The sequence below is a fragment of the Jaculus jaculus genome, chromosome 18 (genome assembly GCF_020740685.1).
Source record: "Jaculus jaculus isolate mJacJac1 chromosome 18, mJacJac1.mat.Y.cur, whole genome shotgun sequence".
Classification (NCBI taxonomy): domain Eukaryota; kingdom Metazoa; phylum Chordata; class Mammalia; order Rodentia; family Dipodidae; genus Jaculus; species Jaculus jaculus.
The window spans coordinates 11147255-11173856 of record NC_059119.1 but is presented as its reverse complement, the minus strand read 5'-3'; the positions used below and the strand labels follow the sequence as shown (position 1 = coordinate 11173856).

Genomic DNA, 26602 nt, shown 5'->3' with positions numbered 1-26602 from the left:
ACACATGCTTTCCACACTGTTATTAGGACACTGGGATCTCCCTGTGGCCAAGGACTTCTGTAATTTGACGTTAGGGGAACTCTTTCTTCTATATTCTGAGTCCTACAAACCAGGTGCCTCACACACAGTATTCCAGGGAGGGAACATGAGGCCCAGGCCAAGTCACTCTGAGCATCTCATTCTTTTTTCTACTGGGGGGGCTCAGAGATGGACACAGCATTCCAATCAGACAAATCAGAAATAAGAGATACTTGGATATATTTGGGGGGGTTCTCTCTTGGAGGGTCTTTTTTGAGGTAGGGTCTCCCTCTAGTCCAGGCTGACCTGGAATTAACTATGTAGTCGCAGGGTGGTCTCAAACTCATGCAATCCACCTACCTTTGCCTCTCAAGTGCTGGGATTCAAGGTATGTACCACCACATCAGGCTCTGGATATTTTATTTTTTATAATTTTTTGTTTACTTTTATTTATTTATTTATTTGAGAGCTACAGACAGAGAGAGAAAGAGGCAGAGAGAGAGAGAGAGAGAGAATGGGCATGCCAGGGCCTCCAGCCACTGCAAACGAACTCCAGATGCACGCCACCCCCTTGTGCATCTGGCTAACTTGGGTCCTGGAGAATCGAGCCTCGAACCGGGGTCCTTAGGCTTCACAGGCAAGTGCTTAACTGCTAAGCCACCTCTCCAGCCCTGGATATATTTTTTTTAATTTTTATTAAGATTTTCCATGATTATAAAATATATCCCATGGTAATTCCCTGGATATTTTTTTTTTAAGGAAACAGTACAACTTGAGAACAAGTTCTTTTCTTTTCAGGCAAATCTGTTTTTATATGTTTTGTTTTTATTTATTTGACAGAGAGAGAGAGAATGGGCACGCCCTCCAGCCACTGCAAATGAACTCCAGATGCATGTGCCCCTTTGTCTATCTATCTGGCTAACATGGATCCTGGGGAATAGAACCTGGGTCCTTTGGCTTTGCAGGCAAACGCCTTGACTGCTAAACCATCCCTCCAGCCCTGGACATTTATGTTTATGTTCATATATTAGTACTGCTTTCTTTCTTTGTTTTGTTTGTTTGTTTGTTTGTTTGTTTTTTGTTTTTCAAGGTAGGGTCTTACTATAATAGCTCAGGCTGACCTGGAATTCACTCTGTAGTCTCAGGATGGCCTCAAAGTCACAGCAAACCTCCTACCTCTGCCTCCTGAGTGCTGGGATTAAAGACGTGTGCCACCATACCCAGCTTTCTTTTTTTTTTTTTTTTCTTTTATTTTACTTATTTATTTGCAGGCAAAGAGAGAGAAAGAAGAGAGACAAACAAAAAAAAAAAATGGGTGTGCCTGGGCTTTCAGCCACTGCGAACAAACTCTAAATGCTTGCACCACCTTGTGCATCTGACTTATGTGGGTCCCAGGGAACTCAGTCTGGGTCCTTTGGTTTTGCAGGCAAATGTCTTGACTGCTAAGCCATCTCTCCAACCCTCTTCTTTTATTAGAGAAACTTTTTTTTTCAGATGGCAGATGGGGACACTCACAACTTATCAAAGCGTTGAGGAAAAGTGACTGTTGAGGGCTCAGCACTAATTGGGACATCTCTATCATATTCTCCAAGACCCAGGGACCATTGCAGAAGAGGTAGCAGAAAAAATGAAAGAGTCACAGGAAGGGAAGGAGTGCTTTGGAATACTCTCTTCCAGACACAAAAAGTGCAGTGCATTCATGACCTCACAGCAGCTGTCACTACCTGCCTAAGACCTGCAGAATATTGAGTCCATCAGCATGTGATGGGTGATAGAAGAAAGAAAATAAAATTTATGGTATCAAAATAGAAGAAGGGGGGCTGGTGAGGTTGCTCAGTGGCTACGGACTTGCCTGCAAAGCCTAACAACCTGAATTTGATTCCCCAGGTCCCACATAAAGCCCAGATGCATAAAGTGGCACAAGCATCTGGAGTTCGTGGCAGTGGCTGGAGGCCCTGGCGTTGCCATTCACTTTGTCTCTCTCTCTCTCTCTCTACTTGCAAATAAATAAAATATAAAAATAGAAGAGGCGTTCGTTGTAAAGAGCTGAACTCTGGCACCTTGAACTCCTACGTGGGCCTCCTAGGTTCTAATACCCAGCACCTTCCCTCTGGTCTCCTGATCTTAGAGGTCTCACCTGCTTCTCATCATTATTATTCTGGGTTTCCTTGGTGTTGCCTTTTTCCTTCTTTCTTTCTTTCTTTTAAATTTATTTATTTGAGAGAGGGAGAGAAATAGGCAGGGAGAGAGAGAGAGAGAAAGAGAATGGACGTGCCAGGGCCTCCAGGCACTGCAAACGAACTCCAGACGCGTGCATCCCCAATGTTTGCTTGTTTTAGTCAACACTTTTGTAAAAAGTTTGTATTTTTATCATAGTCTTTCCTCAGGCATCTTTTGCATTGTTTTAATGTAAAGCATTAGTTGGGCCATTTTTCTTAAAATTGTTCATGTGTTTGACGTTAGTAGCTTCCATAACCTAAAACCAGTCTCAGTGCCTATAATTTTAACTTGAGTTTTTTCAACTTAAAATATTTTTTCGAAATTTTTAAAAATATTTTATTTATTTATTTGAGAGAGAGAGAGATAATGGGCATGCCAGGGCCTCCAGCCACTGCAAACGAACTCCAGACACATATGCCCCCTTCTGCATCTGACTTACATGGGTCCTAGGGAATCAAACCGAGGTCCTTTGGCTTTGCAGGCAAACGCCTAAACCGCTAAGCCATCTCTACAGCCCTCAACTTAAAATCTTAAACCTTTCAGTTCAATATCTTTAGCTAAGCACATCAGTCCATTACAATTTTTTTTTTTTTTTTTTGAGGTAGGGTCTCACTCTAGTTCACGCTGACCTGGAATTCACTATGTAGTCTCAGGGTGGCCTTGAACTCTCAGCAATCCTCCACCTCTGCCTCCTGAATGCTGGGATTAAAGGCGTGCACCATCATGCCTGGCAGTCCATTACAAACTTAACCTTGATCAAACTCTCTGGGCATGGGCAGCAGAACATACCCAGCCCTTATGCCCATAACCCAGGTCCAACATAGTTCTTTGTAGTCTTTCCTTCCTCTTAGAAAGTTTATAAGCCAAGCCTCTAAACAGTTTTATTTGTACTTCACATTTTAAAACTCTCATCGGAATAGTCCATAATACTTGGGTTACCACTTCACAAGGCATCTTTAGTTGCAAGTACCAAGTCTATGTCAGTTCCTCCAAAACGAAAGTTGTAAAAAACCAAAATCCACATGGTCAGCTTTATTTAATCCCACTCCTGGTACCAATTTCTGTAGCAGACAGATTCAGGTTGCTGAGATGAACTTTCAGACCAGGCACTGTTACAGAGGAAGGGATTTATTGAAGCTTACAGATTCAGGGGAAGTTCCTTAGTGGTAGAAGATGCTGGCCTGTTTTCATAGGTCCAAGCAGAGAGAGAGAAAGAAGCCCTAAGCCAAAAAAAAAAAAAAAAGCTACACCACACACAGGCACACTTAGGAGCTTCAGGAGGAATTCAAGCACTTCACATATATTTAGAGTGGAATTTCAAATCCACCACCACACCTTAGACCCTAAGATCTGCCCAGTGAAACCTCCTCTAGCCAGGTGGCTGGAAAAATCCAAGAAGTTTTAATAAACTCCTTTTGGTTTTTTCTTTTCTTTTCTTCTTCTTTTTTTTTTTTTTTAATGAGAAAGAGAGATGGAGGGATGGAATTGGGACACCAGGGCCTCCAGCCACTGCAGTCAAACTCCAGACATGTGTACTACCTTGTGCGCATGTGACACCTTGTGCATCTGTTTTAAGTGGGATCTGGAGAGTCAAACACGGGTCCTTAGGCTTCATGGGCAAGCACCTTAACTGCTGAGCCGTCATCTCTCCAGCCCCTTTTTTGTCCTTTTTGTTACTGCTGCTAAACATATTCCACAGGTGAGCAGGGGTCCCTGGGTTGGTGGCAATGACTCTGGGGAACTGAGGACTGGCCAGTCAGTGAGCTCTTCTGTCACAATTCTGACATCTACACAGCCACACAAAAGGGCAATGTCTTATGCACTGGGCTGGTAGACCTCAGAATGTAAAGTACACGGTCCACGAAATACATTCGCACAGAGAAGATAAGACCACACCCCAGAGCCAGAAGAGCTGATCCACGCTCACACAGAAGGTGGCTGGGCACCCTTTCCTCCAGAAATGGATCCTCATAAATGAAAGGGCTCAAAAGCCACACCCACCACGCAGCTTCCCAATTCCATCCTAGCACTGGGAGATATGGAGGTCTAAAAAGCCTGCTATCAGGGGACTTGCCAGACCTCTTGTGGAGTATGTCACAGTGATCCAAGGGTTGTGTTTGGTCCAAGGGCTGGAAGATGGAAGAGGCACAGGGTAGCTTTCTAAACTTCAGTGCCAAACCTGTTCAGTAACCGTCATAACCTTAGCCCTTCAACTGTTGATTAGGGGGGAAAAAGACTCGTTAACCAGAACACAATGCCAGAAAATAGCGAATGTGTTGGGGAAGAGGGGCCCTTATTCACAATGGATGGCCACTGATGTTTAAGAGTTTGGTGTTTTTTTGTTTTTTTTTTTTCTTTTTTAAGGTAGGGTTTTACTATAGACCAGGCTGACATGGAATTCACTATGTAGTCTTAATTTTTGCATATTTGAAAAATAAATATGAAAGTATCCTACCCACACCCTCCCCCCCGCAAGTTTTTACCTCGAGTCAATAGGAAAGCAAGGGAATCCCACAGAGGTGAAACAATTTGCCTATAGTGGCACGGGGACAGTGGCAGAGCCAGGCTGTCTGTACACACACACACACACACACACACACACACACACACAGGTGGTCTTTTATTATGATTTATTTGCATGTGCTCATATGGGCATGCCAGGGCCTTCTGTCACTGCAAATGCACTCTAGACACATGTGCTACTTTTGAACTTGTCCTGATTTGGGTACTGGGGGCCGGTAGGCTTTGCATGCAAGTGCTTTACTGCAAAACCATCTCTCCAGCCTCAAATCTGGTGCTCTTTCCATTATATTCTATCACTGAAGCCCGTTTGGAAATTTGTAGCCAATATGTTCAGAAACACCTAAGTGTGTGCCAAAGAAATTCTAGGAGCTACTGGAGTTCTAGAGGCCCTGGGTGCGTCATTGGTGGGTGCCGGGAGGTCCGTCACTCTGAAGGTTAGGAGCCCAGAGTAAATGCAGGAACGCACCAAGGCACACCCAGTGGCCCCTTCAGACATGGCAGCCCTCTCTCCACTCTGCCCACTGGTGCCTCTCTCCGTCGCCTTAAGGTCTGTTTTTTTTGTTTGTTTGTTTGTTTTTAATGCTTCTCAAGGGCTCCACTGGTTGCCACTGGGCTTGGTTGGTGCGTCACAGCACCAAAAGGTAAGTACCAAATTGGCAAGGCTGGAGGTGGCCCTCACCGCCTGCCCTAGCTGCCTTGCTTCTTTCTTTCCGGGGAGGGAGACTCACACTCTCTGTTTGTTTCCCCGGCCCTGCCAGGAGCTCCGTGGGACGTATGTACAGTTTGCGCTCCGCGTCTGTGACATCAGCGGCGTTTTCTGTGAATGCTGTGTGTGTGTGTGCACACGCGAGCGCGCGCGAGCGCGCTTGGAGCCAGGCGCTGGGAACAAACGTGCATCTGTTAAATCTGACAATAAAATCCTAGAAGGAAGCTGCCCAGATTGGGGAGATGGGTGGGGGCGGAAGACAGAGGGTGGGGGGAGCGCTCATGTCTCAAAAGGCGAGGCCAAAGCGCCTGGCCCAGGTATTATGTGGGGAGAAGGTGAGGCGAGCAGCTGCTGCTGCTCCTCCTGGGGTGTGTGTGGGAGCGAGGGTGCGTGTGCGCCTGTGAAGAGTACACACCGATCTGCTCAACATATGTCGCCACAAATCACAGTTTCTGTCCCCACCCCACCCCCTCCGGGCCCCACACTCCCCGCGCAGCTCCTGACCCAGCGCAGAGCCCCGAGAGGCGCTGAGAAGAGGCGTCCCGTCAACAGGTGTCTGGGTGCGCAAGGCACCTTTCAAGCTTTCACAGTCCCCGCCGGCGACGGCGAGGAAGCGGACACTTTGTGTCCAGGCGCTGCGCTCTCGAGCTGCGGGCGCCCAGAAGAGGCGCCTCCTCCCCGCCCCAGGCAGGGAGGGGGTTCTGGAAATAAAGACCCAGGGCCCTCCTGAGTGTCCCAGCCCTCTCCTCCCTTTGTTCAGACTCCCTGGGCCGAAGCTCCCCTCGTGCGCTCTGGGGGGTAACATATGGCGCCCTCTCACCTACCCAAGAAAAGGAGCAACCACCCATTCAAGAGCGCGCGAGGTCCCAGGACCTCGGGAGGGGGCGTCACTGTGGGAATGGCCCCTCTCCTGAAGCCGGTGAGCACCCCGCCTTATCTCTCCCCACCCCAACCTCCACCATCCCCTCATCTGTCGGCAGCAGCCGTTGGGTGGCAAGCCATGCGCTGGGCGGCAGCAGCCAGCGGAAGCGCCTCAGCTCCTGGCAGATGAAATATGGGGTTGCAGAGCCCCTGGAGACCATATGCTTTCAATAAAAGAAGACAAATAGGACCGAGATAGGCCTTGCAGCCAACCTGTTATAAATGAGTGGCAATTGGGCCAATGTACACGGGGACAGGGCCCCCGGGGGGGAGAGCCTGCTCCACTGGTGCCAAATACGTGTGTCAGCTTTTGAGACAGGTGTGCCCAGGGGCCAGGGGCCAGGTCTCCCCCCCTCGAGGTTTATCACGGCAAAGGTAATATTGTGCTGACTATGAGTAAACAGTCATTGTGAAAACGAGGGAGAGTTTATCAGAGGCGAACTAGTTGGGGGTGGCTTAACAATAAAGTTGTCGGCCTTAGGAGCAGGTGACTGGCTGGGCTGTTCTCCCGGGGTAGATATTTTCCAAAGCACTCTGGCTTTACAATCTCTTGTAATTATTTATTAAACGAAATCTATTTATTATTATTTTAGCAAACACTGGAGACAGGTGGGGCTTTCTTTTCGTCGTCTCCTTTTGTTTGAAGGACTGTTTGAAGTGGCCAGTCTCGGCCGGGCAGCTCGCTCGCCAGATTTTTGTCTTCCCTTCTTTCAGGGCCAAAGCGAAGGCGAGAGAAAGAAGCCCCCTCTTCTAGCAAGCCATTAGCTATTCAGCATCCCATAGCTCCCCCCCTCTTCGCTAGATCCTCCAAAAGCCCCCAGGCAAAGCTAGGATTTCCCCCGGCCGATGGGAAGGCTATAGGGCCAGCCGCTGCCTTCCTTCTTTTGCAATCTGCCCTCTGTCTCCAGGCGTCTAGCTGTCTCCTCTTTCCTGGAACCCCCCCCCCCTTAACTTTCTGGCCTAGGTTTTGTAAGGTTGCGGGGGGCGGGGTGTCCCAGAGGCCTTAGAGGCGGTGGGTGAGGAAGACTGTAGGAAGACCCTCTGATCCCGGTGGGGGAAGGGCGGTTTTACAAACTACCAAAGCGCAAGGCGCAGTCACCTCCTGCGCCTCCACCTCCAGAGCTCAGGAACCAACTTTGGAGAGCGGTCTATGTGCCCTCTGCGGCTGAGAGACAGGGGATGGAGAGTGGATCTCTAAACCTCTGAGACCCCAGAACAACCGGCCTGGCCTCCCGGCCCGAAGAACACCTTTGGCCTCGCTCTAGCGCGGCTGGGGGTCCGCGCCACTGCGCGCTCCTTGGCGTGACTGCTTTGTTTTTTACGCAAAGCAGCTGCAGTCGCCCTGAAAACTGGGAAGGGCTCCGAGCCAGGAAGATTGTTGAGGAGCCAGTGCAAGAATTCCAAGCGGATCTCCGAATTCTCTACCCATCAAGACATTTCTGCAAGAAAGCCCAGAATTGTCCCTGGCACAGGAAGCTGGCTCCACGCTCCAGCCAGTATCCATTAGCCTCTCAGGGCAGGCCTTAGGCAGGATGAGTCCCATTCCCATTGGAGGTCAAGCACCAGATGAGAGTCACAGCTATGGACTACTTATTCTTCAGGTTCCCAGAAAACCCCAGGGCCAGTTGGGTCCCTCCTGGCCAGGGATCCTTCCACAGAGCCTGGCTGGTGTTTTGAGGTTCCTCTCCCAACTTCAAATTTTCAGTCATATAAATAAAGCAAGAGTGGAATATGGGACAAAAAGCAGGAGAGTGGAACTGGCTTCTCTTGGCTAAGGGGACAGGCCAATACTCCTTTGGTTATCAGATCCTAACAGACACAGCACTCCTTCTATTCTCTTCATTTCGGGGTTTCCCTCCCCCCCGGAAAATCAAATCGAGGGAGCCAGTACTAGGGGAAATCTAGGTGTAAGAGACTTAGGCTCTGCATTCTGAGTCGTTCTGACAGAACTTGCCGCGTGACGGTGGGCAAGTCACTTTTCTTCTCAAGGCCTTGGCTTTTCCACGTGTAAAGAGGGCCTCCAGCATCCATTCCTAGCACTAGAAGACAGCCTTATAGTAAGTGGTGAGCTAAAGGGAGACCTGTAACAAAACGCACGTTCCCCCATCTGAGAATCGCGCGCACAGGAAGGTCGCTGTTGGCTGTGACCTTGACCCTTGACTCAATTTGAGCGCAGGCAGGAAGGAGCCCCTAGCTCACGCGGGCCTTCCAGAACCCGTGGGAGGCGCTCAGCTCCCATCACCCAGCCCTAGCTGCCCTTCTGCAGCTTGCCTAGCCTACCATTCTCTGCCTTCCTAGGGAATTTCCCCCTCACCCCACAAGCAGCCCAGGGAACTGGAGGCCATCACCAGGGCACAGCTCCCGCTGCCCTAACCCTTTCCCCCTTAGCCTCTCAGCCCGGGTTTGCCCGGCTGCGGTTTCTAGGATATCAAGGCCTGCTACAGAAGGAAGCTTTGCTGACCCGAGTCTGAGCTCTCGGGCCTCGGCTTCTTCCCTCACTCACATGCCGGACTAGAGAGGAGAGAGGAGCGGAAGCTACAACCCCTCACCCTGAGTGACCGGAAGCAGAAGACCACGGGGTGTCCGAGGCGGGGACAAGAGGGAGGGGCGGGAGAAGGAAGAGCGGACCACGTCTTCAGACTCATTTTGGGAAAGAATGCCAGACAGAGCTAAGAGGGGACAAATCAGAATCCTTGGGGAGTCCCTGCCCCGTGCCCCTCTAGGTTCCTAGAGGGATGCCGAGGGGTAGGAGCTGGCCCAGGTGAACTGGCAGCCCCTTTTCCGCCCCTGATTGGACCCGAGAAGTAAGCGAGAGGAGAGAGAAGATCCGCTGTTGTCACAGTGTCGACGCACCAGGGGTGGCTGTGACCCGGCCTCCTACTGACCCCCTTACACCTCCAGTATCTCTAGGCCAAGCCTGGCCTCAATGCCAGGACAGCCAACCTGGACTCTGGGATGAGGTTCAGGTCTCCGAGCTGGGCACAGTGTGCGTGTGTGGCGGGAGGGGGTGTTGGTTCTCAGCGTCTGTCTGGGCAATCGGGAAGGTGGCATCTGAAAGGAGGGGACAGGACACCCCCCAGGCGAAGATCTCAGAAGGAGTGTGTAGGGTCTCTTTCCGTGATCGCCCCAGTCTCCCCGAGTGGACAAAACCAGTGAAACACCACCCGCGCTCCTTTCCTAGCCTGGACCATAGCGCAAGAGCGAAGGGCGATACTGAAAGGCGCCGGGTGAGCGCTCCTCCGAGCTGCTGGTCTGCGCACGAGGTTCCACAGTCCTCCGGTTGATGTGATTCAAGCCGATCCTTCCAGGAGCCCACATTCCCTATGGTCTCTTTTTAGGCTCCCAAAAATCCTCTCGGGGCTACAAAGAGGGAGTCCTCGGGACAGAGGCCCAGGAGAGAAAGCAGGAACAGGAGGGCAGAGCGGTGTGGGGCAGCTAGAGGCGAGCCAGACTTCTTTGGCGGGGTGAGGCTCTTTGAGGAACTGAGAGTTGCTGGGACCGAGCCGCGGGGCGGTGGGGAGGTGGGAGGGAAAGAGAGAGAGGGAGGGAGGGAGAGAGAGAGAGAAAGAGGGAGAGGGAGAGCAAACACAGCGACGCTCCCCTCCCCCGACCCCAGCCCTTTGTCCGGAATCCAGCTGTGCCCCGCGGGGGAGGAGCGGGCTCGCGTGGCGCTCCCCTGGGGCCCCGCCGCTGATTGGCCGGTGGCGCGGGCAGCCGTCCGGCAGGCACGCTCCTGGCCCGGGCCAAGCAGATAAAGCGTGCCAAGGAGCTCACGACCCGTAGCTCAGGACGTCCCCACCGTCCCCAGAGCTGCGCCTGGAGAGCCCAGGAAGCCCGGGACCCCGCGGCTTCCCGACGCTAGGTTGGCCTTCCTGCTCTCCCTCGCTCCCGGAGAACCAGGTAACACTCGGAGCCCACCGAGGGGTTCGGCCAGGGGAAAGGGGTACTTCGATCCTCCCCCCTCCGCCCCCGGCTCCGGAGTCTGAGCCTCGCTTCCCCTTTCCCTCTCCCTCTCCGCCGCAGGATGGCGCCTCATCCCTTGGGGACAGCCACTTGCCAAGTGACCTCTGAGACCCAGCAGCCTTTCGCCGCCGGAGCGTCGGACCATCCCGCGCTCGGCGCTCGGTCTGCCCCGCCCAGCCCCACCGGCAGGCCGCGGGACTGCGCGGAGGCCGAGGAGGGCGGCTGCCGAGGGGCCCCGAGGAAGCTCCGCGCGCGCCGGGGAGGTCGCCACCGGCCCAAGAGCGAGCTGGCCCTGAGCAAGCAGCGACGAAGCCGGCGCAAGAAGGCCAACGACCGCGAGCGCAATCGCATGCACAACCTGAACTCGGCGCTGGACGCGCTGCGCGGGGTCCTGCCCACCTTCCCCGACGACGCGAAACTCACCAAGATCGAGACGCTGCGCTTCGCCCACAACTACATCTGGGCCCTGACGCAGGCCCTGCGCATAGCCGACCACAGCTTCTACGGACCCGAGGTCCCTGTGCCACCCCGCGGCGGGGCGCTGGGCAGCTTCGAGGGTGGCTCCCTCGGGGACTGGGGCTCCCTCTATTCTCCAGTTTCTCACACTGGAAGCCTGAGCCCCACCACCTCCCTAGAGGAGTGCCCCGGGCGGCAGGTGCCCAGTCCCCCGGCCTGCCTGCTTCCGGGCGCACTGGCCTTTTCAGACTTCTTGTGAAGAGGCCGGTGGGTCTTCATCTAAGTGGTGGATGCTGGAAGACAGGGAGGGAGCCAGAACCGTCTGAGACGTCTGGCTGCCTGTGACCCTTCTTCTCTCCTCCAGGGCTCTCTGTCTGGCTGTGCCCTGGGCGGTTACAGACCCTGGGCACTGCGCACACGCTAGCTGCTGCAGGGACCAAGCGGGGTCCTCCTCCGGGTACCCACTGCGAGATCTGTTTCAAAGTCAACTGAAATGGTAGCTCGCTACAACCGGTGGTCTTCGGCTGCTGAGCTCTTACTCAAGTCTGTCTGTCTGTCCGCTTTCCTGTGCGGCATTGACCACCCCTCCCCAACGTGATTTAGTCCAGCGCTCCCTCTCTCGGAGCTGGAGACTCCTCTCTCACCCTGCTGCTCCAAAGATGCCTCCGATCTCCTCTGCGTGCTGCCAAGTCCGGGGGTTCGGTTACCCCACTCTGCCTTAACCCACGAAGGCTCTCCTCTGCCTTCTCCTCCTGCACTTTTCGTAGCCGATGCCCTTCCGGAGTGGGGCACCAAGCAGTGAACTGACAAAGCGCTTGCCTGTGGCTGGCAGCATTTCCTCCGCTTGCCTAAGCCCCGCGCCTGAGATGTGAGCTGGCCTGGCAGGTACCTGGAGCCCCGTGCCTCTCTTTAGAAAAGGGAAAAAAAAAAAATCAGTTTGTAAATTATATAATGTCTTTTGAAATGAGATTTGTTGTGGTAAATTATATACCTCTCCCGTTTTACACGTTTGTATTTATTGATGATATTTCATGGTGGGGGAAAATTTATATTTTGTACATAAAATTATTAGGGATTGGTGAATGAGAGTCTGAGCTAACCAATAAAAGTTGGACCCTCGGGAATCTTCAACAAGGTGACTGGATTCTGTGGTGAGATGGGGAGGGTGGAAGCCGCTCCCTAAGCAGGGCACCTCTGGAAAGGGACGGACTCTTTATGCCACGGGGGTGCCGGAGGTAGCTCCGGGCTGCAGGGGAGGTCGCCCCCAGCCCAAGAGCGAGCTGGCCCTGAGCAAGCGGTGACTTCTTTCCTGGGATGCTGGGCTGGGAACAGGTAGATTGTAGAGACCAAGAGATCTCTCAAGAATTCCTTGGTCGGGGAGACTGGAGAGCTAGCTCAGTCACGTAGCCCTGGCCACAGAACTGTAAGGACTAGAGTTCAGTCCCCCAGTGCCCCTCCCAGGGGCTCCCCCCAGGTGCTTAGAGGCCCAGTGCACCCCTACATCCATTTTCCCCAGGAGGCCTTGAACTGTGGTGTTGATTCCGCAGCTTAGCAGCGGGACGCTAAGGGCTGGGATTCCCGCACCCCAGACACTCCAATGGCAATTCATCAAGAGAGAAAGTGCTCACGGCTTCCAGCCCCCTCCCTTCCACAAGCGCTCTTGTTCCCAGGGTGGCACAGGACTGGCTCCCTGCAGCAGGAAAAGAGGTCCTGAACTTGCTAGTGAGGTGCCCTGGTGTAGTGTTGCCTCAGGGAAGCTGGGCTCAGCTATGAGAATCCTTGTAGCTTGTCACAAGAGAAAAAATGAAGGGCAGGGATCCAGAGACCCCCCTCGGGACGGTCCCTGGGCTCTGGAAGTGCAACACCCCAGATGAGGTGATGGTCTAATGACCTGGGCCCGCAGGTGAGTCAACTTCCTGCTTCTCTAGTCTCTCTCTCTCACACCTTTCCCTTTTCAAACTGAACATTTTCTCTATTCCCAGGTCCCTAAAGGAAGCTCGGAGGAGCTGTACTTTTGTCATCAAGGGCAGGGGGTGGGTGGGGGAGGGCCCGGAAGTGACTGAGCAGAGCTGCTGTTGTAATGGTGGCTTTCATCTAAGAAGGGGAGATTAAGGGGTTATTGGTAACCCTTGGCCACAGCCAACTTTCCACCTGAAGCCCAGGCAGGAGGCATAAAGAGCCCCATGCTTCACAGAATTGTTGGGCATTGCAGGGAGAGGTGTGGGTGGACATAAAAAGCAAGAAGGTCTCTGTCTTCCAGGTGCAATGGCATAGATGCAAACAAAAATAAATAAATAAGCATGGGCTGGGAGTGGGGACACACGCCTTTAAACCCAGCACTCAGGAGGCAGAGGTAGGAGGATCACCATGAGTTCAAGGCCACCCTGAGTCTATATAGTGAATTCCAGGTCAGCCTGGGCTAGAGTGAGATCTTGCTTCAAAAAACCAAGAAAAAAAAAAAAAACCATTGTCACTAAGAGGGGTGAAGTGGCAGCCAGAAATAGAAGGCAGCTGGGGGTTGTATTGCAGGAGAGGCTTTTGAGCCAAAACTAAAAATCTGGAGAGGAATTCCCAGAGTAGAAAGAGCCTTTTTCCTGTGGGAAGTGGGGTTCCTCTAGGCAGGGACTCCCTTGGCACAAAGGATGGCCGAAAACCCAAGGAGTGACTGGGCAACCCCAGAAGCCGAGGCACACCCACCGCCTGGTCCCTTCTCCACTTCCCAGGGCGCTCATTAAGGAGCCATCAGTCACTCAGTGCACATAGACTGGACCTCCGCCCCGTGAATTAAAGCACGTCACCATTTAACCAGCCCAGCTGGGCAGCTACCATAGATACAGGAGCGGAGTTGACTCTGGAGGTCAGTATAGGTTTAGGGTTGAATCTACTCACAAAATTCAAGGCTTGTTTTGGACATCCACCATCAATGTGTGTGGAAACACACTAAGATAGGAAATGTCCTCTGAGCCTCTGTCCAAAGAGCCCTTCTAAGCAAACGTGTGAGAGGTGAATCCAACAACATCACCACTCCAATCCCTACCCAGCTCCCTGGACATTTGATGTTCTGCGGCTGTTAAAATCAGTCAACCTGCTTCTGGTCTCAGCTGGGCGCCCTCTCTTGCTCGCTTTGCCTGGGATGCTTGGGATTGTCTGTAAACTGGGGAGCTGTCAGCACCCATATCCCCAAACAGGGACAGAATCCCAACCCAGTCAGAAAAGACCCTTGTGTTAAATGACTCTTCCATTTATTCTGCCTTTGTCTGCATCTGAGCCTGCCTTCCAGAAAAGCAGCTCATGAATCTTGTGCTGTGCTCCCGCGCCAACACACACACACACACACACACACACACACACACACACACACACACAGGTAGATTTATGGCTCCCTGACCCCCATCAAAACCCACCCCGCAGCCAGCCAGGGTCGGAGGACAAAGCATCCCGGAGCCATTGGAATGCTAATGCCTGGGAGCCAGTCCACTGGGCTGGCACAAAGGCAGGCTGGCCGGCCAGGCACCCCCCCCCCCAAACACACACACTGCACAGCCAGGCTGTGTGACCTTGGACAAGTCTTGGAGCCCCAGCTAATTCCCAAAAATGTCACAGTTCCTCTCAATAGATTTTTCGAGAGCCTAAGAGAAGGTTGTGCTTGCAACAGTAAATGGTGGGGAATGCCTTAAAATTCTGTGGCATCTGGTGACAGTACTGTGGGAAGACTGGAGGAGGGGGATGGAAATAGGAATTTGACTGAGAATGAGTGCAAAATAAACAGTAAATGTAATTATATTTTTATATTCACATAGTTAATTTCTCTTTTGTGTCACCCTCCCCTCCCCCTGTAGTATCCCTGAAGACCAGTGCTCAGGGAAAAAAGAAGAGTTTATCCTTGCTAACCTTACCTGCCTGTCCCTCCTTCAAGGATCCAGGTGCAGAACAGTGTGTGACTTGAAGCTAGTCACTTCTTATTCCAGTCACGAATGCCAGCATGCAGGGGATGACAGTGTGGCCACACTCATAAAACCTGTGGCCCTGGAAGTGACTTGCCCAAGGTTCTGAGTCATTTGGTGGGTTATGCGAGAGCACTGGGCCTGGGGCCCTTGCTCTAGGCTAGCAGCTTGGTGTACTTTGCTCTGTGCGCATAGATAGGAGTTTGGAGTTGGCCTCTGGCCTGTTCCCCAGAGTTCTGGAGAGACCCAGAGGACCCCTATGCTATGGGCCCCCACCCTCACCCCAAGGGCTCCTGGACACCTTCCAGGTCCTGTATGTTAACTCTGCTTCTAGATCCACAGCCCAAAGGCCCACAGATGGCTGGCTGCTGCCTGGTGAGCTGGCGAGTCCCTGAGTTCCTGAGAAAGCATTGGACGTGCCACTGACCATGGTGCTGAAATATAGCTGCCTAGACCGGGCTCAAGAAACAGCCTGGGAAGGTCTGCCCAGTAAGGAAAACTCCGTGCCAGGCCTTCTCAGGTATATTTCCAGGATGGAATCCTACAGATGCTCCCTGTGGATGTGAAAATGCAGGGGATGGTTGAGTTTCCTTAAGTGTGGTGGGTTCCGTTACTACTGGATAACCCTTGCAATCAGTCTCTCTCTCTCTCTCTCTCTCTCTCCCTCCTTCTCTCTCTTTCTCTCTATTGGCAAGCCCAGCAGACTGGACTTTTTAATGAGAGAGACAGAGACTGGGGGGAGAGAGAATTGTTGCTCCAGGGCCTTCAGCCACTGCAATAGAATTTCAGCTGCGTGCAGCCCCTGTGCTCATGTGCAACCTTGCACACCTGCATCTCCTTCTGTGTCTGGCTTATGTGGGACCCAGAGTCAAACATCAGTCCTTGTGCTATTCAGGCAAGCACCTTAACCACTAAGCCATCTCTCCAGCTCTCCTCTCTCTCTCTTTCTAAACTTAGAACCCTCCCTTGCAAATGACAGGTAACGCTGAGTTTACTTTTAGGAAAATTTGACAGCATCGAAGAGGTTGGAAGTGGAAGGGCATCGGAGGTGTGGTCTGGGGTGGCCCTGTATGGGAGACCTGACTTGAGCGCTCGTCTTCACCACGAGACTTCTTCTGCAGGTTACAATGAAGATTCAGTATTTCCAAGAACGAGAGCAAAAGCACACGGAATAGAAGAGTGGTTAATAGAAACTGCGTTAGAATCATGCACGTGAGTTGAAATCGAATGTTTCCAATCACGATTGGTTTTCAGTTAAAGCCCCTTTATCTCTGTAAATCCTGTTTTCCTCACTTGTGACATTGGGACAATAAGTAACATCCAAGTCATTGAACTGTTGTACTAATTAAATTTACTGGATTTCCTTTGCAAACCTGCTCCAGTGGTACTTTTTATTAGCACCAAAATGTGTCTCAAATTCTTCTCTTGTTCTCCCCTTTCTGGGAGGAAGAGGAGGAGGAGGTGGAGAATGAGGAGCACCTTGCATGAGTTTGAATTTGCCCCCCAACTCTTGAATGTCATAAACTGGCATGGAAGCCAGAGGCCATCCACCCTTTGTGTCTCAGTAACTCTCCCCAGCTTAGATCCATCCTTCCTAAGCTTTGGAGTCCCACGTCCCTTCGGCATTCTGAATGAAATATCTAAAATGGAATTCCTCCCCTCCATTCCCACTTTACTGTTGCCTCCTGCTTGCCCAGTAGCGTCAGCCCTGCTAGAAATCTAGAGTTCATCTGGCCTGTGCACGGCCACTGTGCAGACAGCCCGACAGCCCTCAAGTCCAGCTGAGTGACCCTCCCGCGTTCCCCCAAATGTGACTCCTCTGTCTTGTGTTAGTTTTGTTTTAAAACATTTTATTTATTTATTTGAGAGAGAGAGAGAAAAAGGAAGGAAGGGAGAGGGAGAGAGAGAAAGAAACAAAGAAAGGAAAGAAAAGAAGGAAGGAAGGAAGGAAGGAAGGAAGGAAGGAAGGAAGGAAGGAAGGAAGGAAGGAAGGAAAGAGGCAGATAAAGGACACAGTTTGCATTACTACCTATGGACCCAAAACCAGTCCGGGCTGGATGGCTCCCTGGTGTTCTGATCCTGGAACTTCTAAGAACATACATGAATAGGTATCGATCAGGAATAAGAGTCGCTATGGGGAGGAGAAAACTAGCTCATTGTGTGGAGTGAGGTGTACAAGCAGCTTGGTGTAGGTCAGGGTCCCACAGTCCCAACAGGTTGCGAGGTACATTGTGTAAGAGAGGGGTGTGTTTTCCCGCTCAAGCCAAGCAGTGTTCTGGGCAGCTGAGCTATTCCCTGAGTTCACCTGCCGCACAACTATCCTCGCCTAGCTCTTGTCACTCATAGGAGAGACCACATGACCTGCCCATAAGGTAAAGCTTAGTCTCACGGGGAGGGGTGGTGGGGGGGCGGTGATGGGAATTGTGAATTGATGTGAACCTGCATTCAGTTTCATTTCCCAGCTGGCTCACCATTAGTATGGACATGAACAAGTTTCCTAACTTTTCTTTCAGTTTCCTTATCTGTAAAGTGGGGACAGTAACATTACCTTTGTAAAAAAAAAAAAAAAAAAAATATATATATATATATATATATATATATATATATATATATACACACACACACATGAATGAGAGAGACAGACAGAGCATGGGTGTGCCAGGGCCCCCTGCCACTGCAAATGAACTCATGCGTCTGGCTTTACATGGATTCTGTGCAGTTGAATCCAGGCTGTGAAAGCAGAGCCTTTAAGTGCTGAGCCATCTCTCCAATCCAGTCACATCACCTTTTAAGGTACAGGTTAATGTAAAGTTATCTTAGAGACTCACAAGCGACTCCAATTCCACCTGAGGTGGACATTCCTGGTGGGTGGGTGGGTGGGTAACTACGACCCTTGCCACCATTCAGGGACCCCAGCTCCTTCCGTCTTTTTCTTCGACCAGCCAGTGGGAGAAGAACTGAAGCACCGGGCATGCTCGCCCAGCCTTTGAGCTCAGTAGTGGTGCTCATCACCTCTTGCCTCCCAGGATGAGAACATGCCCACAGGGTTTCACCTAACTGGATAGGAGACTGCCTGGGAAGAACTGAAGGCTGGATTCTGGTGGCAGCAAGCAGTCTCTGCTACTGGATTGAGGTCAGGACTAAATTGGATGGCATTGTATATTATGACTTGCATTATTTACTTACATGTAATAGGAAAGACAAGGAAAGGGGAGAAAGAGAGTGTGTGTGAAGGGGCACACCAGGGCCCCTTGTTACGGCAAATGGATTCCAAATGCATGTGCCCTATTGGGCATCTGGCTTTCTGTGGGTACTGGGAAGTAAACCCAGGTTGGCAGGCTTTGCAAGCAAGCACTTTTAACTGCTGAGCCATCTCCCCAGCCCTATGACAGGCTTGTTTTTATCATCCCAGTCATGTGTGCTTTGTGACCAGAGTCCTGACACACCAGCTCTTTCCACGGTGTCTTGTCTTCACTCTGACCATCCCAAAGCTGACCTGCTGATGTTTGCTCTTTACGTGCACCCAGACTCATATTCTATGCTTTTCTTCCCCCTTAACACTGACCTTTCTGTCCAAATCCCACCTTCTTTTTTCCCTCCCCAAACCTCCATCGCCTCATCCTGGAAGCTGTCTTCTCACTGTTTGCCTCCTCTCCTCCTTCTGCCATAACACCGCTTGCATGTGAAGATCCTAGCACTTCCCAGGTTTGTGCGTTGGCTCCCTCCACTGGTCTGTGAGCTGTTACGAAGGGCCAGGACTGTGATCCTCTTTGTATTTCTGATCCTTAAAACATATTCTTTTTTCCCCCAGAGAACATTTACATATTTATTTGAGAGAGAGAGAGAGAGATTGAGCATGCCAGGACCTCCTGCAGCTGCAGACGCACTCCAAATGCACCTGGCTTTATGTGGGTACTTTACTTTATGTGGGGCATCAAACCCAGGTCATCAGGCTTTGCAACCAGGCACCTTTAACTGCTGAGCCACCACTGCAGTTCAAAATGAAAGGTCCTTGTTGTTGTTCTTTGGGGTTCTTTTTTTGGGGGGGAGGAGTATTGAAGCAGGGTCTCACTCTAGCCCAGGCTGATGTGGAACTCATTCTGTAGACTTAGCCTTGAACTCACAGAGATCTCCCTACCTCAGCCTCCCTGGGGCTGAGATTACAGCTTTAGAATACATTCCAAATCATAAGCTACATGAATTTCGGGGTTTGCTTTGGTTGTTTTTGTTTGGTTTTGGTTTTGGTTTGGTTCAGTTTTTATTGGGTTGGTTTTGAGACAGGATCTCAGGTAAGTCAAGCTGGCTTCCAACTTGGTATGTAGGTAAGGATGACTTTGAACTTCTGGTCTTCCTACCCCCGTCTTCTGAGTGCTAGGATTACAGGTATGTGCCACCATGACTGGTCTATACAGTACTGGGTATTAAACCCAGGGCTTCGTGTATCCTACCAAACACTGCCCAAATTGAGCCACACCCTCAGACCATAAGCCATGTGTTTTAAAGATAAATTAGTGAACGTGTGAACTGATAAAATGAATGAAAGATACTGCAATTATTCATTCAGAAATTTGTTTTTACTTTTATTTCTTTATTTATTCATTGTTTTATTTTACTATAAATTATGTGACTTTTAAAAATTACATTTATTGGCACACTGTCCTGTTGCTACGGGCCGCCTTATGTTGGCCAGGGGGGTGATGTCCACCCTCTGTTCATGCCATCATTTCCCCCTGCTATCGTGGAGCTTCCCCTGGAGCCTATAAGCCAAAATAAACCTCTTTTTCCCACAAGCTTCTCTTGGTTGGGTGATTTCTACCAGCAATGCAAACCTGACTGCAACAGTAAAGTGGTACCAAGGAGTGGGATTGCTGCTAGACCCCTGACTGTGTGGCTTTGGCATTTTGGAGCTGATTTTCAAGAGGAATGTGGAAGGATTTGAAACCTTGGCCTAAGAGATCCTTGCAGTGCTGTAAGTACAGCTTGATGGACTATTCTGGTCACAGTTGAAAGGCCTGAATGCAGTAAGAACTATGGACTGTGAGGTTTGGCTTATGAGGGTGAGAAAGAGTTTTGCCTGGACTGGGCTAGCAGTTTCTGTGGGAAGCTTGCTGTTATGCCTGGACCCTGAGAAGTTGTGCAGGGTTGCTTTACATAGAAATGAACTGGTGTGAACAGAGGGATATGGCATAGAAAGAAAAATCTTTGGGTGAATTGCTGTCCATTCAGCTGCAATCAAGAGATTACAACCTTTGAGATTGGGCCAGCTGACCTGCACTGGGCCAACAGGAAGAATGTAGACTCTTTTGAAGGGGCCTGAGTGCTCAAGGAATGTCCCGTTCTCCAAAGTCTGCTTTATTCCCCCCCCCCCATTAACAAATTGGCACCCTGCCTAGTATTGCGGAGTATAGCAATGCAGGAAAGAGAGGGTCATTGAGTCTGCAACACAGTCTTGTGTTTTGGAAATGGCCATGGGCAGTGTGAAGCTGGTTGCCTGCATGGAGAGCCCACGGAGCCATGAGGATGAACCGTGGATTGCAGTGGAGACCCAGTGGAGACGCAGGGACCACGAGATGGCTGCTAAGGAAAGCTGCCAGCCCCTGGTGAAGTTTTCTAGGACTGTGAGTAGCCTAGCTGGAGGGGCAGAATCGGAATGCCAGAGACTTGTTGATTAGAATTATCAGGCTTGGAGATTTGTCATTGACTAGAGTTGTTGGACTTGGAACTACAAAGTTTGATGTTTGCCCTGTTTAAATCTTATATTGGTTGAATATTTCTTTGCTATGCCCAATATCATCTTTTGCAATGTGAATGTTTATTCTGTGTCATTATGGGGATTTTTGGTATTATGGCTCAGTTAAAAGACCTTGGATTATGGGGATGTTTGAACATCATTGGCATTGATAAAAACTATGGGGACTTTTAAAGTTGGACTGAATGCATTGTATTTTACATCATGTATGGATATCAGTTTATGGGGCCCAGGGATGGAATGTGGTGGTGTTCTGAATGCTAGATACCCAGCTGATGGAGATTTGGGAATTAATGCCTTATGGAGGCAATGTATTGTTGGGGGCGGGCTTATGGGCTTTATAGCCAGTTTCCCCAAGCCAGTGTTTGGCATACCCTCCTGTTGCTATGGTCCACCTTATGTTGGCCAAGGGGTGATGTCCACCCTCTGCTCATGCCATCGTTTCCCCCTGCTGTCATGGACCTTCCCCTCAAGCCTGTAAGCCAAAATAAACCTCTTTTCCCACAAGCTGCTCTTAGTTGGGTGATTTCTACCAGCAATGCGAACCGGACTGCAACAGTGGCACATGACCTTAGTCTTAGTACTTGGGAGGCAGAGGTAGGAGGATTGCTGTGAATTTGAGGCAAGTCTGAGACTACAGAGTTCCTAGTCAGCCTAGGCTAGAGTGAGACCTTACCTTAAAAAAAAAAAAAAAAGCCAGCCAATTAATCTTATCTGAATGTGTTTCTGTAGAAATTTAGAAAAAGCTGACAATAGTGATGCCATTTTATGAGCATTAAGGGTAGCTAAGGTCTTTAAGGTCCCTAAAAATGGCTAGAATAAGCCAGGTGTGGGGGAGCACACCTTTAATCCCAGATAAAAGGATCATCATAACTTTCTTGGCCACCCTGAGACGACATAGTGAATTTTCCAGGTCAGTCTGGGCTAACGCGAGACCCTACCTTGAAAAAACAAAAAAGAAAAGAAAAAAACATATAAGGCTACAATACAATATCATAATGTCAAAGTATTTTCATAATAAGACTTAATTAAATTGTTACTGTAATTTGTTCTAACTTAATAAACTTGTAAAAGTTAAAAAAAATTATATTTATTTATTTGAGAGAGAGGGAGGGAATGAGCACACCAGAGCCTCCAGCCATTGTAAATGAATTCCAGATGCATGCACCATCTTGTGCATCTGGCTTTATGTGGGTCCTGGGGAATCGAACCTGGGTCCTTTGGTTTTGCAGGCAAGCACCTTATTTTATTTTATACCAACCCCCCCTTTTTTGAGACAGGGTCTTACTTTAGTTCTAGATGACCTGGAACTCACTCTTTAGCTCAGGCTGGCCTTGAACTCACAGCAATCCTCCTTCCCAGCTGCTGGGATCATAGGAATGAGTCACCATACCAGGCTTTGTTTCCACTTATTTTTAGTTGACAAATATTGTACATTTATAGGGCATATGTGATTTACGTATACATTATGAAAAGATTCAGTGAAGTTAATTATCATACCAAGGACCTTATCAATGTATTTTTTGGGGTCAAGAAAATGCTAGAAATCTGTTTTGAAATATGCAACACAGTCTACAGCTATACCCCCCAAGCATTCCTGATCTCATCTGAAGTAGAAAGTGACATTCTGACTGTGGTCACCATGCAAGGCCACAGGTCACTGAAATGAATTCTTGTCCAACCAAAACTTTGTACCTTCAACACCTCCTTCTCGTTCTCCATCCCCCCACGTTTCCCATTTCCTCGTAACCACCTTTCTGTTCTCTGTTTCTATAAGATGGAATTTTTTAGATCTACACATGAAAGACACCACATGTCTTTATCTATGTCGGGCTTATTTCATTTAGCACACTGCCCTCTGGTCCTAACCATGGTGGTGCATAGTATTTCAACCCTTGTTTCCTTATCTTGGGTGCATAGATGTCTCTTCGACATACCAGTTTTAGTTCTAGAAGTGAGGTTGCTGGATTTATTTGTTTAGGGATTTCTAGCCCATCCCAGGCTAGTACATAGAGACCAGGTTCTTTATTAGGTTCTAAATTGTCACATGACTTTGGCCACATGGCAAATAGTTCTCTCAGCTTGAGCGGCAGAAGGCAGGAAACACCCAAGACAGAAGCTATGTAGTCTTTTCAAAACTCAAACTTAAAACCAGGTGGGGTGGCGCACGCCTTTAATCCCAGCACTCGGGAGGCAGAGGTAGAAGGGTCGCCAAGAGTTCAAGGCCACCCTGAGACTATATAGTGAATTTCAGGTCAGCCTGAGCTAGAGTGAGACCCTGCCTTGAAAAACCAAAAAAAAAAAAAAAAAAATCAAATTTAAAAGGTGACAACCCAACTAGGTGTACGAGTGCACACTTACAACCTCAGGGTATACAAGTGCACACTTATAACCTCAGCACTCTGGAGGGTGAGGCCAGAGGGTCAAGAGTTCCAGGCTAGCCTGAGCTGAATATCAAGACACAGTCTCAAAAAAAAAAATTTTTTTTTTGACATCCCATCACCTTTGCCACATTCTCTTCATGAGGGGGGAAAAGATTACTAGATGTCACCCATAGCGCTGGGGCGGGAATCATAAAAGAGAATAGCTAGCTATCCACAGACAGGGGTCACAAGGCCATCCTGCAGGCTGCCCATCACATTCATGGTAACAGGGACCTCTTCTATCTGCTTTCCAGACCCCAGAGACAGGAAAATGAGATAGATAGATAGATAGATAGATAGATAGATAGATAGATAGATAGATAGATAGATAGATAGATAATAGATTGATATATGAGCACACAGGCGTGCACACACACACACACACACACACACACACACACATGCCCGCATGCGCGCACACACGACCACTTAAGTATACCAGGAAGTTCAGGTATTCTTGAGGCTAAAGCAGGGTCTCCCCTCCTCCATTGCTGGAGTTGCTTTCCCCAGGACCCCCCTCCCCCTCAACAGTGTCATCACAGCTCCCCCAGTGGCTCATTATCATCCATTTACTGCTTTCACAGGCCTCCCAGCCCCCACTCTGGAGGCAGAGATTTAGGACGTCTGGGGCCTGGACACGGTACCCACGAAAGGAAATTTACTGTCTCTGGAGAACCGGGGTCTGACTTGGGGTCTTGAATGCATCTTTTTCCCCTTTGCCTTCGCTTTATTAGGTTAATCATTGCTTGAGTCGGTTGCCATGGTTTGGGCAAACCCATGGCGACTCTGTAATGAAGCCTGAAAGAGTTGGACCCCATTTATCATCCCCAGTGCTTGGGAGGCCCAGATTCTCTTTTGCCTCTCCCGGGGCCTGGGCACCGCCCTTCTGCATGGGGCCCTCAGACCCCTTCTGAGCCAGGAATGAACAGGTGGCGACTTGGAAGAAGAGAGAAGACCCACACAGGTGGATTGAATGCGCACGTGTGTGCGTGCATGCATGTGTACACACACATGCACCCCCAAAACATAGGCTGTTTGCCAGACTTTTTCTTTCTGGGAGTAAAAGACAAAAGCATGCTTTGCAGGTGGAAAAGGTTTGTAGAAATAGGGAGATCTAGGGCTGGAGGGATTGCTTAGTGGTTAAGGCATTTGCCTGCAAAGCCAAAGGATCCCTGGTTCGATTCTCCAGGACCCACATTAGCCAGATGCACAAAGGGGCACAGGGGTCTGGAGTTTGTTTGCAGTGACTGGAAGCTCTGACACACCCATCCTCTCTCTCCCTCTCTCCCTCTCCCTCTATCTCTGTCAAATAAATAAATAAAATATTTATTTTTTTAAAAAAAAGAAGAAGTTGGCCATGGTGGTGCACGCCTTTAATCCCAGCACTCGGGAGGCAGAGATAGGAGGATCGCCATGAGTTCGAGGCCACCCTGAGACTACATAGTGAATTCTGGGTCAGCCTGAGCTAGAGGGAGACCCTGCCTTGAAAAACCAAAAAATTAATTAATTAATTAATTAATTAAAAGAAAGAAAAGAAATAGGGGATCTATATCCTAGCAGACCTAGGACAATACACCCCAGGCATGGATTGAGTCCACCTTCCATGCGTTGGAGACGGACGGGACAAGGACCAAGGTGGAAATGAAAAAGCAGAGGTTCAACAACACGTTCAAGATCACCCAGTGACGGTGAGACCAGGATAAGGCCCAGAGCCAGTCAAATTGACTGCGGACAATATCTAGAGACGGGAGTATAATGAGCTCCTGTGTGGCCATCGCCCAGATGCAAGAGCTGTCACCTCCGAGCTAATCACAGTTCACCCACACCCTTGTCCACTTCCCTCAGAGTGTCCTCTGTGGGCCACTTTGAAGCAAAACCCATGCATGCTATGATCACAACACGAAATTCCTCCCCATTATTGTTCTCTCTCTCAATCTCTCTTTCTCTTTCTCTCTCTCCTGCTCAGAATAAATTGCATACTAAACTGTAGCAACTGATAAATGTCTACTGTGAAGACAAATTCCCAGGTTCAAATCTGAGCTCTGCCTCTTCCCAGTTGTGAAGCACCCCCCCCATACAATGTCACCTCTCTCAAAGAGCAACTGCCGTACGCACGCAAAAGAGCAGCGGGCGTGTCCAGCACACGCCTGCCCAGAGCACACGGGGCTCGTCATGAGCTCCACACCATGATCACTGCTCCACCCTCAGTGGTTGTCACCCTGGCAGGAGGACAGCTCTTGGCTTCTTGTTTTTACATTTTGATTTTTATTTATTGATTTGAGAGAGAGAGGCAGAGAGAGGGAGAGAATGGGCACGTCAGGGCCTCCAGCCACTGCAAACGAACTCCAGATGCATGCGCCCCCTTGTACATCTGGCTTACATGGCTCCTGAGGAATTGAACCAGGGTCTTTTGGCTTTGCAGGAAAATGCCTTAACCACTAAGCCATCTCTCTAGCCCTTGGCTTCTCTTTTTAAAATTTTTATTTTTTTTTATTTATTTGAAAGGAGAATGAGAGAAAGGGAGAGGCACAAATAGAGAGGGAATGGGCATGCCAGGGACTCTAGCTACTGCAAGCAAACTCCAGATGCATGAACCACCTTGCACATCTGGCTTACAGGGGTACTGGGGAGTCACACTTGGGTCCTTGAACCTGGGTCCTTAGGCTTTGCAGGCAAGCAACTTAACCACTAAGCCATCTCTCCAGCCCAGCTCTTGGCTTCTTGTCCAGGTGTCTTGGAATCGCAGCATGTGCCCTGTCACTACCTTACCTAACACCAGATTCACAGCAGTGAGTCTGGCTCCAGGTGGCGATATACCATCCCTAGCCTTGGCTCTCCCAGTCATGTTTAACTCTATATGACACACATGCCAGTGGACAAAACTAGGTTCTTTTAAAAATATGCATTTTTAAATATATACATATTATTTATTTAGTTATTAGTTTGAGAGAGAGAAAGAAGCAGAGAGAGAGAAAGAAAATGGGCACACCAGGGCCTCCAGCCGCTGCAAACGAACTCCAGTGCGCCCCTTGTGTATCTGGCTTACGTGGGTCCTAGAGAGTCAAACCGGGATCCTTTGGCTTTGCAGGCAAATACCTTAACCGCTAAGCCATCTCTCCAGTCCCTCCAAAAAAATATATATATAATTTTTTATGAGAGAGAGAGAATTGGTGTGCCAGGGACTCCAGCCACTAAAACCAAACTCCAGATGCATGCACCATCTTGTGCACATATATGACCTTGTGTGCTTTTGCCACATTGTGTGTCTGGCTTATGTGGGACTGGAGAGTCAAACATGAGTCTTTAGGCTTCGCAGGCAATCACCTTAACTGTATAACAATCTCTCTAGCCCTCAAAAAATATTCAAAGCCAGGCGTGGTGGCTTTAATCCCAGCACTCAGGAGGCAGAGGTAGGAGGATCACCATGAGTTCAAAGCCACCCTGAGACTACATAGTGAATTCCAGGTCAGCCTGGGCTAGAGTGAGACCCTACCTCCAAAAAAAAATTTATTGATGGCTCGAGAGATGGCTTGCCGGTTAAGGCAGATGCCTGCGAAGCCTAAAGACCCAGGTTTGATTCTCCAGGTCCCACATAAGCCAGATGCACATGGTGGTGCATGCATCTGGAGTTCGTTTGTAGTGGCTAGAGGCCCTGGTGCACCCTTTCTCTCTCTTTCTC

General features: G+C 49.8%; 1 protein-coding gene and 1 non-coding gene across 2 annotated transcripts; both read left to right on the top strand.

Moving 5' to 3' along the window:
• The first annotated feature begins 10412 nt into the window (after window positions 1–10412).
• Window positions 10413–11066, top strand: Neurog3 (neurogenin 3). Its single transcript, XM_004657885.2, has one exon. It carries the CDS (start codon window positions 10413–10415, stop codon window positions 11064–11066), a length of 654 nt encoding a protein of 217 aa, XP_004657942.2.
• Window positions 11067–21193: 10127 nt separating this feature from the next.
• LOC123455896 lies at window positions 21194–21321 on the top strand. The gene has a single exon (XR_006634199.1). It is a non-coding gene; the product is annotated as a small nucleolar RNA SNORA33 (small nucleolar RNA).
• Window positions 21322–26602: the final 5281 nt, after the last annotated feature.

What these genes read in the sequence shown, in the direction of transcription:
- Neurog3 (XM_004657885.2), top strand. Translation starts at nt 10,413, where the DNA reads ATGGCGCCTCATCCCTTGGGGACAGCCACTTGCCAAGTGACCTCTGAG.